We start from the raw sequence: 20,573 nt of genomic DNA on the forward strand, positions 1-20,573 counted from the left end.
CTAACCTGATATAGTTGTCATATAAACCGATCTTGGGTCTTGACTTCTTGAGCCTCTAGAGGGCGCAATTCTTATCCGTTTGGAATGAAATTTTGCACGACGTGTTTTGTTATGATAGCCAACAACTGTGTGGTTCGAACCGGCCCATATCTTGATATCGCTCTAATAGCAGAGCAAATCTTTTCTTTTATACTTTTTTTTTGCCTAAGAAGATATGCCGGGAAAAGAACTCGACAAATGCGGTCCATGGTCGAGGGTATATAAGATTCGGCCCGGCCGAACTTGGCATGCTTTTACTTGTTTAATATAGCATAGTTTTCGGTACACTACCCATTTTTCAACATAGCATACTTTTCGGCGTGTTTATTATTTACTATATATTTTTCAAATAATTTTGTCCCTGTTCCTTAATGGAATGTTCATGGTCAAATTTGCATTGTAAACAGCCACCACAAGTTCTGCTGAGACCTTGCTGACTCCCTAATAAAAATTTTCTGCAGGGTATTTCAAATTCGTTTTACCAGCATTTACCACAAATCATGCGATTCTTTGAAATCTGTGTTTTTTTTATATGTCAAGACTTCATGAGCCATAAGCTATATTATATACAGATTTTCTCATAAAAGAAATGCAAAAAAAAAATATGGGGAAAACGCCGACACAGACGATCTCGCGTAAAAGAAAGAAAAGCTGTTCAAACGCAGTCTTTGGGGGGAAAGAGTTAGCTATGTTGCTCGTATTTCCTTTCATATCTAGCCAACCACACTTCATATCTAGCCAACCAAGTCCTTTTGCACAGGATTTCGTGAAAGGAAATAAAAGAAACTTAAATCAAATCATAAAAGTCATAAAAGAAATGCATATGCCTTGGGAACAAGTAACGATATGCAAAGCGCTCAAGTAAATAGAAGTGGAAACTTAAAGGATTGCATGGCATAGTTATTTCCCATGACGCGCAACAAAACTTTCAACACGATTTTGAGAACAACAAAAAAAGGAGGTTTTTTTAGTTATTTTTCTCCACAAAAAAAGAAAAAATGTTTTATGTTTGGAAAGTATTTTTAAAGAAATTTGCGTGGTTTTGATTTGGGTATAAGGAGGCAAAAATTCGGTTTACAATTGGGAACATTGAAATGCATTCTTTTGGGCGTAATTACGCATAATAACAGATATATATATATCCATCCAATTCTATATCCATCCAATTCTCTACCAATTCATAGTTCATATCAACGCAATGCTACATAATCAACCTTGGACACTAGAATACAAATATTCACTATATTCGTGTTTTTTATATGTAAAAATTTGTTTACAAACCTCCCAGAAGTATGCAATAGATTTTTTTAACCTCTCTATTTTTGTAGCTATTTGCCAAATTTTAATTAACTAATTTATTTAAAACGTTTCCGTCTCCTGTTTTATTTTTGCTATATTTATTTTTTGAGAAGACTGCAATTATTTTGCCATACTCCTGAAAATATGCTTTAATTTTCTTAAAATATTTAATTCTCTTAATATGTCACCCATAAACTTCTTCCACTTCTTGTCACTTTAGACTCAACAGAAGTTTCATTTCTTGTGAATAAACTCCAAATTTTATATAGCATATCTCTAGGCATCTTTTAAAAGCAACAACAACAACAACAAGTTATAAAATACGTTTGGGGAAATCTTTATTTCCTTTTCAATTTCCACCCACGAGATTGACTTTGATGGGCCAACCAACGCAGCACCATTTGGTATTCAATAATAGTGAGCTGTCGTTGTTACCTTTGACATGTTGGCTCCAACTTCACTATGAAGCCAACTTTTGCCTCCTCCCTGCCCCTGCCACCCATAAGGCAAGGCAAAACGATGATGGCAGCAAACAACACCCGACCAAGTTGTTTTTTTTTCATTTTTCATGCAACATTTGCCGGGGTTTGTTGTTGCTGTCGTTGTTGTCTTCATTGGTCGTTGCGCTCCCTCTCGGGAAGTTCATAAACATGGTACAGGCAGGCATGCTGCGTCTTGTCTCACAATGGGCGTGTATGTGAAATTTATTTCCCTTTACTATTACATTGAAATCCCTTAGCAATAAAAGGTGACAAACTAAATAAAACATGGCCACACACACATAACTGCAGGAGGTCGTTATTCTATTTCCTATGGTATTAGAGCCTAAACAAGAAACTAAATATATAAAAGCATACTTTTAGGGGGCAAAGGGAGATGTAAACCAGGTGGGAGAACTTTCTAAAGCAAACAAAAAGTGTTTGTTGCATATATTTCTAGGAATTGAAATATGGAAAATATTTATCAAGACTTTATGAAGTAGCCATTTTTCTTTATCAATCTTAATTATAGCCTTGGGGTCTTAGGAAAAATACCAAAAAAATAAAGAAGTAGTAGAAGACAAAACCGATGAAAATGTCAAAAAAAAAAAAGAAAAACAACAAAGCTAAGATAGGTTAAAGTGTCAATCTGAAATTAGACTCTCTAAGGCATATGTTGTCCATTGTCTTACCACAGCATAGGGCACCGAACCCATTACCGCCGCAATGGTAATTGAAGCACCGAACCCATTACCGCCGCACTTTATAAATATCAACAGCATTAGTAAAGGAATAACTAACACTGAAATATGTTTTTTTGATACTCTCTCCAGGACTCGAACCTCGGCGAACATGCTTAGCTACTTATCGTCCGATTTATTTTATTTTATTTCTAAATAATTTCTAACCCAATCGTAATCCCCTAAAAGCACACTTCGAATAATATACCATAAATTCAATCCCCAAAAGTATGCATTAATTATGTGACTTTAATTTCACATTTTAAAGTTCCTTAAATTTCAAGGTTTTTCCCTAACTCTGCACCGAAATATGATTTTCGGATACTTCTTTCAAATTTCTATATTGTTTTGTGTGTTTTTTATTTCATTCTTCTGTTTTACTTGGCAATTTCATATTTGTTTGAGGACGTAGCTTAATTCAAATATAATTTCATTTCATTGCTGATTACACTTCGCTGAAATTCTCTTGAGTGAAATACTCAGGGCACAGCTTAAGGATATCGTTAAAATTTTGACTGCCTTAGTTAACAGTCCGGATGCCAGTAATAGGTACATAACGAATGACTTAGTAAAGTCACCATACAATGATGTTGGTATGTTTGTGAGTGTAAGGATGAACTACGTTGTAGAAAATAAGACCGGAAACCATTTATTTGCATAACCGTATTTACGCTCGAATGAACTTGAAATTAACGATATTCCGCATTTAAGAGGAGAATTTTTGAAGTCCATTTAGGTTTTTGGATACTGCATTTTTCAAACTTAGGGTTTATAAAGCAAAGATAAAGAATTCCATATGAAGGGGTATGATGACCAAAGAAAAATCATTAAAAATTAACAGCGGATAAGGCGGAAAATGGAAATTGGTATTGAGTTTGTAAGCAGAGGAATGAAAAAATATATATAGGAACATGAATTGGTGCAGAATTTGAATTATCACTACCAATAAATTTATGATGGCTAGGGTTCAAACTTTTTCAAATATTAAAAATAAATCTAAAAAACAAAAATATTTTAGAGACCCACATAACCAAAATGTGTTGTGGGATAGCTAGTTCCTTTTTAGATTTATTATGAATAGCATATTAAAATTTGCATAAAGTTGGGGTATACTTTTAGGCGCCTTACCTAAACATACGGCTTAATAACTTTAGGGTAATATGACCCGGAATCATAAGTGGAGAGAGAAACATTCTCAAATTTACTTGTAATCACTAAGCCACTACAACAATTTGGTTGTCTTTTCTTGTAACCTATGATAAATCTATTCACTACTAAAAAATGTTGCATACTTTGAGGAGATCTCGGGCTCATTGCATAAATAATGAAGTTTTAATCTCCTTAGTAAATGATTTGAGGGTTTTTTTTCTTTTTAGGCTCATGTGAATTTCAGAAACCAAAAATATTTTAATTTTCTTTTCCTCTAAAAAAATGTCCTCAAACTACGCTTTTGAAAAGTAAGTCCCCGAAATATAAAATTTGCAAATTTTGCCCATGAACATTCCACTAAGGAACAGGGGCAAACTTTTCACATATCAATAAGTGCAGTCCGATTCAAGTTTAAGCTCAATGATAAGGGGTCTCCTTTTTATAGCCGAGTCCGAAAGTCGAACCGCAGTGCGACACCTCTTTGGAGAGAAGTTTTACATGGCATAGTACCTCACAAATGTCACCAGCATTAGGAGGGGAAAACCACCGGTGAAAAATTTTTTCTGATGGTCTCGTCAGGATTCGAACCCAGGCGTTCAGCGTTATAGGCGGACATGCTAACCTCTGCGCTACGGTGGCCTCCAAAATGTGCGTACGTTTTATTCAATGCTTAAAATTATTGCATACTTTCAGGATATTTAAGACCTATTGGTTAAATAATGAAGTTTGAAGTTGAGTTTCTCTTTAACACAGGACCAAACGCTTTGGTTTTTTTTCTCTCAAAGTGATATTAGGACCTATTGGGTAAATAATGAAATTTGAATTTCTTTAACATAGAACTAGAGATTTTTGTTTTTTGTGATATTCAGACACCAACAACATATTAATTTTCTTTTCTTCTAAAAATATATTAGTAGCATGTCCTCAAACTACGCATTTGAAAAGTAACTCCCCAAAATTAATGTTCTTTTTTTCAATACTAAAAATTGTTGCATACTTTAAGGAGATTTAAGCCCTATTGGTTTGAAGTTGAGTTTCTCTTTAGCACAGGACCAAAGGCTTTTGTTTTTTTTTTCTCTCAAAGTGATCTTAAGATTTATTGGTTAGATAATGAAATTTGAATTTCTTTAACACAGGTCTAGAAGCTTTTGTTTTTTTCTGAAAGTAATATTCAGACACCAAAAACATTTTAATTTTATTTTACTCTAAAAAAATGTTAATAGTATGTCCTCAAACTACGCATGTGAAAAGTAAGTCCCCAAAATGTGTGCATGTTTTATTCAATATTAAAAATTGTTGCATACTTTAAGGAGAATTAAGGCATATTGTTTAAATAATAAAATTTAAATTCTTTTAACACAGGACTAGAGGCTTTTATTATTACTTTTTTCTCTCAAGGTGATATTAAGACCTTTTGGTTAAATAATGAAATTTGAATTTTTTTAACACAGGACTAGAGGCCAAAAGCCTCAAAGTGATATTAAGACACCAAAAATATTTTAATTTTCTTTTCTGCTAAAAAAATTTTAGTAGTACATCCTCAAACTACGCATTTGAAAAGTAAGTCCCCAAAATGTGTGTATGTTTTGTTCAAAGTTAAAAGTTGTTGCATACTTTGAGGAGATTTAACCATATTGGTTAAATAATGAAATTTGAATTTTTTTTAACACAGGATGAGCGGATTTTGTTTTTTTCTCAAAATGATATTCAGACACCAAAAACATTTTAATTGTCTTTTCTTTTTAAAAACAATTTTAGTAGTATGTCCTCAAACTACGCACTAAAAAAAGTAAGTCCCCAAAATGTGCGAATGTTTAATCTGTCCTTAAAAAAATTTCTTAAAAGTTTATTTCTGCCCTCCAATATTCATTTTTGACAGTCTTAATGGATTGGCAATCAATTGACCCACATTTGGCCCCGAAATATTTAAAAAAAAAAAGGTGAGCCGACTTACCTCTTCTTCATTGCTTGCAGTATTTACGGAATCCATGCTTTGTGATAATCCCAGAGGTGCCAATGCCATTTGGTTTTCCATGGTTGTTCCTGTGTTGGTGCTGCTGGTGCTGGTGTTGGAGTTGGTGTTCGAGCCGGTGTTGTTAGTGTTGACAGTTGTTGTTATGCTGTCACTATTGCCCACCAATGAGGATGTGCTGGTGGCTGTGGTGGCCGTTGAGGCAACGGCTGGTGTTGGAGTTGTGGTACTGGAGGAGGATGCCGATGTATTGGAGTCGTTGGAATGTAGCGAAGTGTTGACGGTTAAGGTATTCGACGCTGATGAGTAGACTGTTGACGAGTTGTTGTTGTTGTTGTTGCTGTTGTGGTTGCTGTTGGGTGATGTAGAAGCTGACGAGGTTGTGGTAGAAATACTTTGATGTTGTTGTTGGGGAGTCTGTTGCTGTTGTTGTTGCTGCTGCTGATGATTTGTGCTAGGTGTTGTCACCGCGATTATTTGCTGTTGTTGTTGCTGCTGCTGATGATTGCTGCTGTGATGATTGTGGTGATTGTAATGTCTTAGTTGTTGCTGGTGCTGCTGCTGTTGTTGTTGTTGCTGTTGCTGTTGTTGGTGTTGTTGCTGCTGATGTTGATAGATATTCTGTTGGTGCTGCAACACCAAATGTTGCTGATGGGCAGCAGCTGCTGCAGCCGCGGCAGCTGCAGCGGCCTGTTGTTGGGGATGAGCGTGTGCGGCCCCCTGACCAAACTGGTGATGATTCAATAGGGCAGCGGCTGTAGCCGGACTTATGTGTTGGGCAGCAACAGCAGCGATATTACGTTGATGGGCAGCGGCAGCGGCCGCAGCTACTGCAGCAGCTGCTTGCTGTTGGGCGGCGGCGGCAGCGGCGCTGTGATGTGAGTGCGAATGTGCGTTTATGGCAGCTGTGGCAGCCAATTGTGCAGCGGCAGCGGTATTATAGGCCAATTGGTGGTGGTGACCGGCTTTAAGGGCAACGGCGGCGGCGGTGGCTGGTGAGGTGGCGTATTGCAATTGGGGTGCTAATTGGGCAGCAGCAGCTGGATTACCGGCGGCGTTTGCTGGTATTACCGAAACGGCTGCGGCACACTGTCGTTTGGGTGACAACACCTGTGGGGCACTCGCTGGCGTTTGCGGCAGCGTTGGCCTGCGTTTAATCGCAATCGACGAAATGGTGATGGCTTTTTCGTACACGTTTGTCTGGGGGGGAGTGATTTTGGGGCTGTTGTAGAGACACGTTTAAAGAAATGTTCCTCAGCTCGGCGTTAGCAGGATTGACGATTGTTTCTTTAAGCTGTGCACGCTACACATACAGAGCACCCAATTTATTATAGAAATGTATGAAATGGAATTGGAATTTGAAGTGTTTTGGTAAGGGTGTTTCCGTTTTTTTTTTTTTTGGACTCTAATGCTGTTTGCGGTTTCTGGGGTTTAATTTTGCTATGGTTTTCTTTTTTTATTCAATTTTGAATTCTGTGATATGTTGCTGTTATGTATTCACAATTTAAACTGCAAAGAAAAGGAAAAAAGTAGTGGCTGTTGTTAAATCGTTTATCTTCACATGGTTTTTAAGAGAATAGTTTCAATAAGTGATCTAGAAATTGAATGGTACAAATCGTGGCTTGCTAGGAAAGGATTGTTCATGGGATTTTAGTTACCTTTTGCTTACAATCAATGCAATTGTTGGTTAACTATGTAACTTAAATGAAACAACTTTGCTCTACTAAGCAAAAAACAAGGCAGCAGAAGCCGACGGGTTGGCAACTGAGCATTTAACTCATTACCGACTCTTGGAACTTGACTTCTAGAGCCTCTAGAGGGCGCAATTCTTATCCGAATTGGCTGAAATTTTGCATCAGCTGTTTTTTTATACTCACCACCGAAGGATGGGGGTATATTCATTTTGTCATTCCGTTTGTAACACAACGAAATATCCATTTCCGACCCTATAAATTATATATATTCTCGATCAGCGTAAAAATCTAAGACGATCTAGACCTGACCGTTCGTCTGTCTGTTGAAATCACGATACAGTCTTTAGAAATAGATATATTGAGCTGAAACTTTGCACAGATTCTTTTTTTGTCCATAAGCAGGTTGAGTTCGAAGATGGGCTATATCGGACTATATCTTGATATAGCCCCTATATAGACCGATCGGCCGATTTAGGGTCTTAGGCCCCTAAAAGCCACATTTATTACCCGAGATTGTTGAAATTTGGGATAGTGAGTTGTGTTAGGTCCTTCGACATCCTTCTTCAATCTGGCCCTGATCGGTCCAGATGTGGATATAGCTGGCATATAGACCGATCTCACGATTTAAGGTTTTGGGCCCATAAAAAGAGCATTTATTGTCCCATGTTGCCGAAATTTGGCACAGTGGGTTATGTTGGGCCCTTCGAAATCCTTATTTAATTTGGCCCAGATCGGTCCAGATTTGGATATAGCTGCCATATGGACCGATCTCACGATTTAAGGTTTTGGACCCATAAAAAGAGCATTTATTGTCCGATGTCGCCGAAATTTGGGACAGTGAGTTGTGTTGGGCCCTTCGACATCCTTATTTAATTTGGCCCAGATCGGTCCAGATTCGGATATAGCTGCCATATGGACCGATCTCACGATTTAAGGTTTTGGGCCCATAAAAAGAGCATTCATTGTCCGATGTCGCCGAAATTTGGGACAGAGAGTTGTGTTAGGTCCTTCGACATCGTTCTTCAAGTTGGCCCTGATCGGTCCAGATGTGGATATAGCTGGCATATAGACCGATCTCACGATTTAAGGTTTTGGGCCCATAAAAAGAGCATTTATTGTCCGATGTCGCTGAAATTTGAGACAGTGAGTTGTGTAAGGCCCTTCGACATCCTTATTTAATTTGGCCCAGATCGGTCCGGATTTGGATATAGCTACCATATAGACCGATCGGCCGATTTAGGGTCTTAGGCCCATAAAAGCCACATTTATTACCCGATTTTGCTGAAATTTGGGACAGTAAGTTGTGTTAGGCCCTTCGAAATCCTCCGTTAATTTAGCTCAGATCGGTCCAGATTTGGATATAGCTGCCATATAGACCGATCCGCCGATTTATAGTCTTTGGCCCATAAAAGCCACATTTATTATTTGCTGAAATTTGGGACAGTGAGTTGTCTTAGGCCCATCGACATCATTTTTCAATTTGGCCCTGAACGGTTCAGATTTGGATATAGCTGCCATATAGACCGATCTCACGATTTAAGGTTTTAGGCCTACAAAAGGCACATTTTTTGTCCGATGTAGCGAAAATTTAGGGCAATGAGTTAAGTTAAGCCCCTTGACATAGTTCTGCAATACGGCACAGATCGGTCGGTTTTAGGTTTTGGGGCCATAAAAGGCGAATTTTTTGACAAATTTGGATATAGCTGCCATATAGACCGATCTCGTGGTTTTAGGTTTAGGGGCCATAAAAGACGCATTTATTGTCCGATGGGGCCGAAATTTGGGACAGTGAGTTGTCTTAGGCCCATCGACATCTTGTTTGAATTTGGCCCAAATCGGTGCAGATTTGGATATAGCTGCCATATAGACCGATATCTCGATTTAAAGTCTTGCCCCATAAAAGGCGCATTTATTGTTCAGCTTGGCCGACCTTAACGCCTTTTTACTTATTTTTACTTTCAATTACCACGAATGGTTCAAATCTTTCCATAACCTGGTACAGCTGCCACATAAACCTATCTGGGATCTTGATATTTTACATGAGGCTTGTTTTGGCTTCCAGTAACTGTGCCAATAATGGTCCAAATCGGTTTATAGTCTGATATAGCTGCCATATAAACCGATCTGGGATCTTGACTCTTAAGCCTCTAGAGTGTGGAGTTCTTATCCGATTTGGCTTAAATTTTGTGATATATTTTTTATGACTTCTAATAGTCTTGACGATAACGGTCCATCGTTTTCTGAAGATGAAAAAGTCATTCAAAGAACATGTCAAATGCATGGTGGAGGGTATATATGATTCGGCTCGGCCAAACTTAATGCGCTTTGACTTGTTTCTGCTAAATATTGCAAACAGTTTGATAAAAACTAAATTTTGTTTGATTTCGAATGCGAGTTTTAAAGCCAATCTTAATGCCAAACTTAATTTCGTTTTTATCGAAATGGTTGAGGTTAATACACCATCCATCACCAAAAAGGTGATGGATTAACAAGAATTTCTTCTTCAAACTCCAATCATTCTCTCCTTTCTTTTTTGGGAACCCAAATTGGGGATTTTTTTTTTAGTTTACTGATTTCCCGCCATTTTAATCCACTTTTATGGCAACCTTTGAAAATGTTGGAAAGAAACAGTTTCTCGCCCTCTGTTTTCCACTCTTCTCATTTGATTAAACAATTCCCTATATTACTGTCTATTGGTCAACTTTGACATCACTTTGTCATTTCTGTTTCTACCCTGACCCATCTTTCTAACATTTAAAGTAAAAAAAAAAACTTTGAAAAAAAACTCACTTCTCAAAAGAAAGCTTAACAAATGTTTGATGAATGGTTTTGTGGCCAAAGGTGGTGAAGCTTTAGCTTAAGAATCAGCTTCGCAAACCATTAAACCGTAGCTCATTAGTTGGATTATTGTGTCCAACATTTCTAACTCAAATAAAAGTGATAGCTCATTTCATTTCATTTCGCTTCACCTCACTTCATTTCATTTCATTTGGTTTGGTTTGGTTTGGTCTTCAAAGGCAAAAGTGTGCTGGAATTTAAAACTTTTGAATAATTGCAAAATCATTGGTAAGAAATATACAATGACTCATTATAAGAGTTTTAACATTTCTTTGAACTTCAACTCTTAAGCACAAAAATTAACAAGAGGCCAGTTAGGCCCTGGGGTAAGGTAACAAAAAATTTTGGCGCATACATATTTGTATGGAATAGTTGAAAAATATTTTGTGTTACAACATTCAAGCAATGAATGTTGGTTTTAGGATTTGGGTTAAAGTATTTATCAAGAAAAACTATTTCAGAAGTGAGCCAAGGTTGTAGTAGAACAACCGTTAACCCTATAGGGGACTTGTGAAATACCAATAATTGCCACAGGGGTGAAATAAGTTAGAACAAGAACAAAATTTCAGCCACATCGGATAATAATTGCGCCCTCTAGCGGCTCAAGAAGTCAAGATCCCATATCGGTTTATATGGCAGCTATATCAGGTTATAGACCGATTTGAACTATTCTTAGCCCAGTTGTTGGAAGTCATAACAAAACACCTCATGCCAAATATCAGCCAAATCGGATAATAATTGTGCCCTCTAGCGGCTCAAGAAGTTAAGATCCCAGATCTGTTTATATGGCAGCTATATCAGGTTATGGACTGAATTCAACCATGCTCTGCACAGTTGTTGAAAGTCATAACAAAACACCTGATGCAAAATTTCAGCCAAATCGGATAATAATTGCGCCCTCTAGTGGCTCAAGAAGTCACGACCCAAGATCGGTTTATATGGCAGCTATATCAGGTTATGGACCGATTTGAACTATTCTTAGCACAGTTGTTGAACGTCAAACCAAAACACCTGATGCATAATCTCAGCTGAATCGGATAAGAACTGCGCTTCCTAGTGGCTAAAGAAGTCAAGACCCCAGATCGGTTTATATGGTAGCTATATCAGGTTATGGACCGATTTGAACTATTCTTAGCACAGTTGTCGAAAGTCACAACAAAACACCTCATGCAAAATTTCAGCCAAATCGGGTAATAATTGTGCCCTCTAGTGGCTCAAGAAGTCAAGATCCCAGATCGGTTTATATGGCAGCTATATCAGGATATAAACCGATTTGAACTATTCTTTGCCCAGTTGTTGGAAGTCATAACAAAACAATTCATGCCAAATTTCAGCCAAATCGGATAATAATTGCGCCCTCTAGTGGCTCAAGAAGTCAAGACCCCAGATCGGTTTATATGGCAGCTATATCAGGTTATGGGTTGAATTCAACCATACTCAGCACAGTTGTTGAAAGTCACAACAAAACACCTCATGCAAAATTTCAGCCAAATCGGATAGGAATTACGCACTCTAGACGCTCAAGAAGTCAAGACCCCATATCGGTTTATATGGCAGCTATATCAGGTTATGGACCGATTTGAACTATTTTTAGCCCAGTTGTTGAACGTCAAACCAAAATACCTCATGCATAATTTCAGCTGCATCGGATAATAATTGCGCCCTCTAGTGGCTCAAGAATTCAAGACCCCAGATCGGTTTAGATGACAGCTATATCAGGTAATGGACTGAATTCAACCATACTTAGCACAGTTGTTGAAAGTCATAAGAAAACACCTCATGCAAAATTTCCGCCATTCGGATAAGAATTGTGCCCCCTGGCGGCTCAAGAAGTCAAGATCCCAGATCGGTCTATATGGCAGGTATATCAAAACGTGGACCGATAGAGCCCATTTACAATCCCAACCCGACCTAAACTAAAAAGAAGTATTTGTACAAAATTTCAAGCGGCTAGCTTTACTCCTTCGAAAGTTAGCGTAATTTCGACAGACAGACGGGCGGATATGGCTAATTCGACTTAAAATGTCATGAAGATCAAGAATTTATAAACTTTATGGGGTCTTAGACGAACATTTCGAGGAGTTACAAACAGAATGACGAAATTAGTATACCCCCATCCTGTGGTGGAGGGTATAAAAATATATTTGTGTTTGTTTGTTTGTGTGTTCCTAATAGGCTCAGAAACGGCTGAACCTTTATTCTTGAAATTTTTTCTAATGATGCATAATGCTCCCGTGGTGAAACTAGGATACTAAATTTTTGATATCTGAAGGGGGAGCGGACCCTCCCCCTTACCAAAAATGCTAGATCTCGGAGATGGGTGATGCGATTTAAGCGAAATTTTGTGTGCTATCTTATAGTAACCTATAATGAAAAATTTGGTATTCAAATTTCGGATGGGGTACCTAGGGGGGGCGCCCCACCCTCAAAACCTACCAAATATATATGGACACCAATCACGACAATATGGGACTCAAATGAAAGGTATTTAAGATTAGAAAACGTATCTGATATCCAATTCTCGGACCAATTGGTAGGGGGATCACCCCAACCCCCAAAACCCCCCTAAATCGGACATATTTACCGACCATGGCAATATGGGACTCAAATAAAAGGTATTTGCAAGTAGAATACGAATCTGATATCCAAATGTGGGACAAAGTTTTTGGGGGTCCACCCCTTCCACAAAACACCCCCCAAAGAGGACATATTTACTGATCTTGGCAATATGGGGCTTAAATAAAAGGTATTTAAGAATAGAAAACTAATCTGATATCCAGATGTGGGACCAAGTGTTTGGGGGGCCGCCAATCCCCAAAACACCCCCCAAACAGGGCTTATTTACTGACCATGGCAATATGGGGCTTAAATAAAAATAAAAAAAAAATTTCTGAGTGTAGAATTCGAGTCTGATATCCAGATGTGAGATCAAGTGTTTGAGGGCCCGCCCATTCCCGAGAACATCCCCCAAAGGGCACACATTTATGACTACAGCAATATGAGGCTCAAGTGGAAGGTCTTTGGGAGTAAAGCACGAATCTGATATTAATGTTCGGGAAAAGTGGCTATGGGGCCACCCTACCCCCATAATACCACCCAAATAGGAAGTATTTTCTGACTATTGCAATAAGAGGCTCAAATAAGATAGTTTTTAGAGTAGAACACGAATCTGATATATATTTTTAGGGTCAAGTCCCTCATTGGCAGCCCCAAAACCCAAAACACCCCGCCCAAACTGGAAATGTTTGCCCAAAATGGAAATATGGGGCTCAAATGAAAGATATTTGGGAGTAAAGCACAAATCTGATATCAATTTTCGGGACCAACTGTCTAGGGGACGTCTGACCCCCATAACAACCGCCAAACAGGACATATTTGCCCACCATGACAATTTGGGTCTTAAAGAGAGTGGAGCACGACATTGATAGTTTTAAAGGTCCATATCGCAAACAGGACATATTTGCAAACTTTCGCAATAAGGGGTTTTAATAAAAGGTATTTGAGACTAAAAAACCAATTTGATATCCAATCTGGGGCCAAGTGTTTGAGGGTTTAGAGTAAAACACGAATCCGATATATTCAAGGCAAACTCACTGTGTGGCCACCCATCCTCCCAAAACACCCCCCGAATCGTTAATGTCTGCCAACTATGGAAAAATTGAGCTCAAATTAAAGGTATATGGGAGTAGACCAGGTATCTGATACCAACATTAGGGACCAACTGTCTAGGGGACGTCCCACCATCATAACAACCCCCAAGTAGGACGTATTTGCTCACCAAGACAATTTGGGTTTTCAAGACAGTGGAGCTCGATTTTCATAGTTTTTAGGGCCCATACCCCAAACCGGACATTTGCAATAAGGAGTTTAAATGAGATTAGAAAACGAAATTTATATTCAATTTTGAGGCCAATGGCAATATGGGGTTCAAATATATGAGAATAGAGCACGTTGCTGATACATTTTTAGGGCTTAGTGATTGGGGGACCATTCCACCCCCCAAAACACCCCTAAATCGGGGGATAGAGCAAGAATTCATACCCACTTTCGGGACCAATTCTCTGGGGGTCTACCCCTTTCCCAAAATATCCCACAAACAGCTATTTCTTACTGACCATCGCAATATGGAGCTCAAAAAAATGTATTTGGGAGTAGAATACGAATTTGATATCCAAATGTCGCACTATATATTTAGGGCATCACCCCTTCCCCCAAATTCATATCTCATAGTTTAAACATCCTTTACTAAAGACAAGTTTAAAAGTTTTCTTCCCAACAATTACCGCTTTACTCTTTTCCCTCTTTACCATGCATGTATGATTCTTTTCCGACCACAATCAAATATCCATCAATTTATGTAACCACATCTCATCAATAGAGCCGCTTCATTGGCATTAACGTAGCTCTTATTCAGCTGGAAATAAATTGAATTTTCAAACTTTCTCAATTTCTCATGTAACTCATGCAGCAGAAATAAAAATCAGCTTATTCGACACAAAATTGAGCATGTTTGGCTATTGGTCAACAATGTGATAACTGTAATCAACATAGTTAAGCATCATATGCCACATTGCAACACTATGTTCATTTAGTGTAATATGATGAGGCACGTACAATACATACAAACGGCGCTGAGTGAATGACTGAAAGTGTTTATTAGTATGTAACGAGTAGATGTAGAAAAATGGAAGACACTTATCATTGTTTTTATTCAAAGATAATATCCTTTTTTAGTTTTTAACAACTAGTGATTTTTTTAGAGGTCAAAAGTTTGTTTAACCCGTCAATACAAAAGAAATCACCAATACTTAAGGAAAAAATTTTTATTGTTCTCATTAATCTTAAACTTTTTTTTAAAACCCTTTGGTATTAATATAGTACCAGGTGAAGAAGTCTATTTAGAACTGAAGGCAACAAGTTTTCAATATTGATTCATTAATTTCAATTCATTAGGGGGATGGCATGTTCAAGTGAGAACGAAAATGCTATTAAAACAATTTTGGTTTGGTACTTAAGCCCATAACATTTTGGATTGAAAAGTAATACCTGTTTGGTGTAAAACTTATGCCAAACGGTATTTATCCACTTATATTTGATCCAAACTAGGAGTTATTGTTTTCATATCGTATGGGCTTGCTTCACTATTAATACCGTATGGTATTAAATTTTCTATTTGTTTGGGGGAAATTATGCCATATGCGATCTTAAAAAGCAACCTACACAGGGTAGCTGACACGAAGTGTTACCAATTCAAACGACTTTTTTGAAATACCCTTTGGTATTAACATAATATCAGATGAAGAAGTCTATTAAAAACTGAAGGTGACAAGTTTTTAATATTGATTCATTAGGATATGGCATGTTTAATTGAGAATGAAAATGCTATTAAAACAATTTCGGTTTGTTTCTTAAGCCCATAAAATTTTAGTATTAAAAGCAATACCTGTTTGGTGATATATCTAATGCCAAACGGTATTTATCTTCTTATGTTTAATCCATGCTACTAATACCGTATGGTATTAAATTTTCTATTTCTTTAGGGGACATTATACCATATGGGATCTTAAAAAGCAACCTACACAGGGAAGCTGATACTAAGTGTTTCTGTTTCTTATTGTGTGAAAATATTTTCTATTGATTAAAATGCCTAAAATGTGTGAAAGTAGTCTTAATTTCAGAATCCATTCGCTTTTGTTCGATACGATCAACTTTTACCTTGACTATTCCACAAAAAACTAGTTGTAAGCTACTCAAATGTAATCTATCGGTATTTTGGCTGATTCTCGTACCATGGCTTTCTTCAGCGTATTCATACAGACATATTTTTAAGTCCTAACCTTGCTTTCTAAAAAAACCCAAAGTGAAAAGTCATTCGAATTGGCATCTGGCAAATTTGACAGCCACTGTGTAGACGAAACGAATTGCGAAGATTTTTAAGCATTCTTGGTTTTCAAGTCTTCTATGTGACGGTGCCGAGTCGATTTTCCAATTTTTTTTTGTGATCCGCTATAAGACGCACAAAGACGTCTACTATGGTCTCCAACATCCAATCGAAGTATAATATGAATCAGTCCATAACCTAAATAGCCCCAATAGCATAGCAATTCTCATCCATTATCCTCGGTTTGCGTATAGAAAGTTCCTGGGCAAAGAACTTGATAATGCGGTCCATGATGGAGAGTATATAAGATTCTGCGCGGACGAACTTAGCACGCTAAAGTTCTTAAAAATCGAGATATTGAGTTGAAACTTAGCATGGCGTCTTCTTTTGTTTATATGCAGGCTAGTTTGAAAGATGGGCTATATCGGTCATCTTAATTTAGACCCCACATAGACCAATCTGGCGATTTGCATTCTAAGGTTCATAAGAGCCACATTTTTTATCCAATTTTGCTGGTATTTGGTACAGTGTGATGATCAACATTTTGTTCACTCTGAGGTGTTTGAGTTCGCCAGTAGTATCCAGTTGCGATTTTCAAGCCTAATATAAAACAGACCTATGACGCAGAATGCCTGTGTTCAAATCCTGGCGAGAGCATCAGAAAAAAAAATGTTCAGCAGTGGTTATCCCCTCGAAATGCTGGTGAGGTACTATGCCATGTAAAAATTTCACCTCAAAGAGTTGTCGCACTGCGGAACACTATTGGGACTATGCTACACAGAAAAAATAAAAATTGGTTTCAATAACGAAATTAATTGATCCAATTAATTATTTAATTGAAACTGCTTCAAGCAAGGAAAAGTAATTGAACAAATGTCAATCAAATAAATTGCATATTCAATTAAAAAAATTATTGAAATTTTTAAAATTTTCAATTTAGAGTAACCTTGAAAGATTCATCTCACCCAGATGAATCTTCCAAGGTTACTGTAAACAACACAAATAGCGCTCGTATGTCAAAACGTTCTGAGCACGTTTTAAGTACATCAAAAGTGTCAAGCTTTGCGATAGAGCTGTCCGTTGGCATATTGCAACACATGGGTTGTCCACTCCTGAAATATAAAAGACAACCCTCGTAGCTGTCATTCTCAGTTTGACAGATGTACCAGTGAGAACTATATATAGTTATATAGTTGACATCGCCCAACTTTTGGCTTACCATACTTGGCATTACGATATACCGGCTTATTATATAGAATGAGCTCCCTGTACCATTCAGATGTTCTTTGTTTACCACCCCCCACTGCGTATTACCATTTCTATTCATACCATTTTGCTCCCCCTTGGTTTTTCCCTTTATCTCATAGACCATAGTAACTAAAATATATTTAATATAAATGGACTACAATTAAGCCAATGCGTAAACAATGCAGCCAGTCATTATTTAATCACTAAACGTAAGGGCAATAAATCATAATTGTAACAATATTAAATTTATGATGTGTAGAGAGAGAGAGAGAGAGAGAGAGCCCACCATGAAAGACTAAAGTTCAGGGAAGCTAAAACACAAATTCACTGGGTTAGTAATAAATCAAAATTATTTGGCAGCATTTATCTATGAAGTGTTAAAAGCTTAAGGACAAATTAAGAAGCCGCATTAGCATGACATAAAGGAGACCCTAGTAGAAGTCGTTGTGTAAAATTTAAGCCAATTCAAATAAGAATTGCACCCTTTAGAGGCTCAAGAAGTAAAATAAAGAGATCGGTTTATATGGAAGCTGCATCAAGCTATGAACCGAATGGCATATATGTTGAACATTTATCTTGAAGATCATGGGAGAAGCCGTTGTACAAATCGGATAATAATTACGCCCTCTGGAGGATTAAGATGTCAAGATCCCAGATCGGTTTATATGGCAGCTATATCAGGTTATTGATCGATTTGAATCATATTTGACACAGCTGTTAAAAGTCATAATAAAACACCTCATGCAAGCCATTGTACAAAATTCCAGCCAAATCGGATGAGAATAACGCCCTCTGGAGGCTCAAGAAGTCAAGATCCCAGATCGGTTTAAACGGCAGCTATATCAGGTTATAGATCGATTTCAACCATACTCAGCACAGTTGTTGGAAATCATAACGTAAATCGTCGAGCAAAATTTCAGCCTAATCGGATAGGAATTGCGCCCTCTAGACGCTCAAGAAGTCAAGACCCCAGATAGGTTTATATGACAGCTATATCAGGTTATGGACCGATTTCAACCATTCTCAGCACAGTTATTGGGAGTCATAATAAAACACCTCATGCAAAATTTCAGTCAAATCGGACGAGAATTACGCCCTCTAGAGGCTCAAGAAGTCAAGATCCAAGATCGGGTTACGAATCGGTACGGTCGAAATCAGTCCATAACCTCATATAGCTGCCATATAAACCGATCTCGGGTCTTGACTTCTTGAGCCTCTAGAGGGCACAATTCTTATCCGATTGGGGTGAAATTTGGCATAAGGTGTTTTATTATGACTTCCAACAACTGTGCTGAGTATGGTTGACATCGGTCCATAACCTGAAATAGCTGCCATATAAACCTATCTGGGGTCTTGACTTCTTGAGCCACTAGAGGGCAAAATTCTTATTCGAATTGGCTGAAATTTTGCACTAGGTGTTTTATTATGATTTCCAACAATCGTGCTGAGTATTGTTGACATAGGTCCATAACCTGATATAGCTGTCCTATAAACCTATCTGGGGTCTTGAATTCTTGAGCCACTAGAGGACGCAATTCTTATCCGATTTGGCTGAAATTTGGCATGAGGTGTTTTATTATGACTTCCAATTACTGTGCTGAGTATGGTTGAAATCGGTCCATAACCTGATATAGCTGTCATATAACCATAACCTGATATCGCTGTCATATCTAGGGTCTTGACTTCTTGAGCCACTAGAGGGCAAAATTCTTTTCCGATTTGGCTGAAATTTTGCACGAGGTGTTTTGTTATGACTTCCAATAACTGTGCTGAGTATGGTTGAAATCGGGCCATAACCTGATATAGCTCCCATATAAAATGATCTGGTGAATCACGATCAAAAATCGTGATCCACCATGCCAGTCAAAGTGTTTTGAATTACAACACACATTGGCCCGACTTTTATATGTTCTTTGCTATGCTATTCTTTGAATACAAAGCATTGAATATAAACTCGAGCTGTAGTAAAATTTTCAAATTTTTCCCATGAAAATTCCACTAAGGAACAGGGACAAACTTCTCACATATCAATGAGTGCAGTCCGATTCAAGTTTAAGCTCAATGATAAAGGGGCCTCCTTTTTATAGCCGAGTCCGAACGGCGTGCCGCAGTGCGGAAACTCTTTGGAGGGAAGTTTTACATGGCATAGTACCTCACAAATGTTGCCAGCATTAGGAGGGGAAAACCACCGCAGAAAATGTTTCTGATGGTCTCGCCATGATTCGAATCCAGGCGTTCAGCGTCATAAGCGGACATGCTAACCTCTGCGGTACGGTGGCCTCTCGATCTGAAATATGTTTGAAAAATCGCGATCAAATTTTTCTTCAGAATTTTTTTTTAATGAAATGAAATCTTATGCTATTTTTTTTTATTTAATTTTTGGTAAATTCCCTTAAACTAAATATTTATTTGATAAAAATATGCAACTATGATATTTTATTCCAATTCCCTTAGCAAATGAATTCCAGTAGATTATCATAAAAATTCATAAACAATATTCATACACATATTACGATTTTATGCCAACTTTGTCTTTACCATTTCTTCTTGGAAATGAGCAAACTAAGATAAAAAAGTGCTTGCCTTCAAAAGTTTCCCTTCATACGAATATTAGAAATATTCCTTACTAGGCATTTAGTTTCATTGCATTTCAGTTTTCCTCCCCGAACCCTTGCTTTTGTCTTTTGTGAAGTACACAAAACAATTCAAAGTAGATTTTTAAAATATTTGCCTTAACCTCAAAGTGGTATAGAGATTGATGTTTGATTTATGGCAGCATGTCTCTGAATATTTAAGAATTTTTGAAATTTGAACTAAAGCTTATGGATGATTTGCTTTGAAGTCCCCCCCCCCCCATGCAGGAGACAATCGAAGAACATTCAAATATTTTGTGGGAAATTTTTGCATATGCAAATGTTTAAACAAGGAGTAAGATTGTACTGGTAATCTTTTGCATATGCAATTGTTGATCAAAGAAGAAATATTTGAACAGTGGCAGCTGGCTATGTGGGAGATGAAAAGTGTAATAATTGAATAATGAACTTTTCAAAGATATATTAAAGGAAAATCGGCAGATTGCATGGTTAAATCGGTTTATTGCAAATCGGTTTAATGCAAATCGGTTTATTGCAAATCGGTTTATTGCAAATCGGTTTATTGCAAATCGGCTTATTGCAAATCGGTATATTGCAAATCGGTTTATTGCAAATCGGTTTATTGCAAATCGGTTTATTG

At 37.6% G+C, this 20,573-nt stretch overlaps 2 protein-coding genes across 2 annotated transcripts in view; both read right to left on the reverse strand.

Annotated features, from left to right (window-relative positions):
* The window catches only part of LOC106083160 (protein couch potato), a gene marked incomplete at its 5' end in the record, with an annotated part of 330,205 nt that extends 323,291 nt beyond the window's left edge, over positions 1-6,914 (reverse strand). Inside the window, 1 exon segment of the mRNA XM_013246021.2 lies at positions 5,661-6,914. Coding sequence (XP_013101475.2) covers positions 5,661-6,914 — 1,254 coding nt within the window.
* Positions 6,915-14,558: 7,644 nt separating this feature from the next.
* Positions 14,559-20,573, reverse strand: part of LOC131994849 (uncharacterized) — a 30,315-nt gene continuing 24,300 nt past the window's right edge. The window contains exon 4 of the mRNA XM_059361787.1: positions 14,559-14,624. Coding sequence (XP_059217770.1) covers positions 14,559-14,624 — 66 coding nt within the window. The remainder of the gene's footprint in view (positions 14,625-20,573) is intronic.

The sequence above is a fragment of the Stomoxys calcitrans genome, chromosome 2 (genome assembly GCF_963082655.1).
Source record: "Stomoxys calcitrans chromosome 2, idStoCalc2.1, whole genome shotgun sequence".
Classification (NCBI taxonomy): Eukaryota; Metazoa; Arthropoda; class Insecta; order Diptera; family Muscidae; genus Stomoxys; species Stomoxys calcitrans.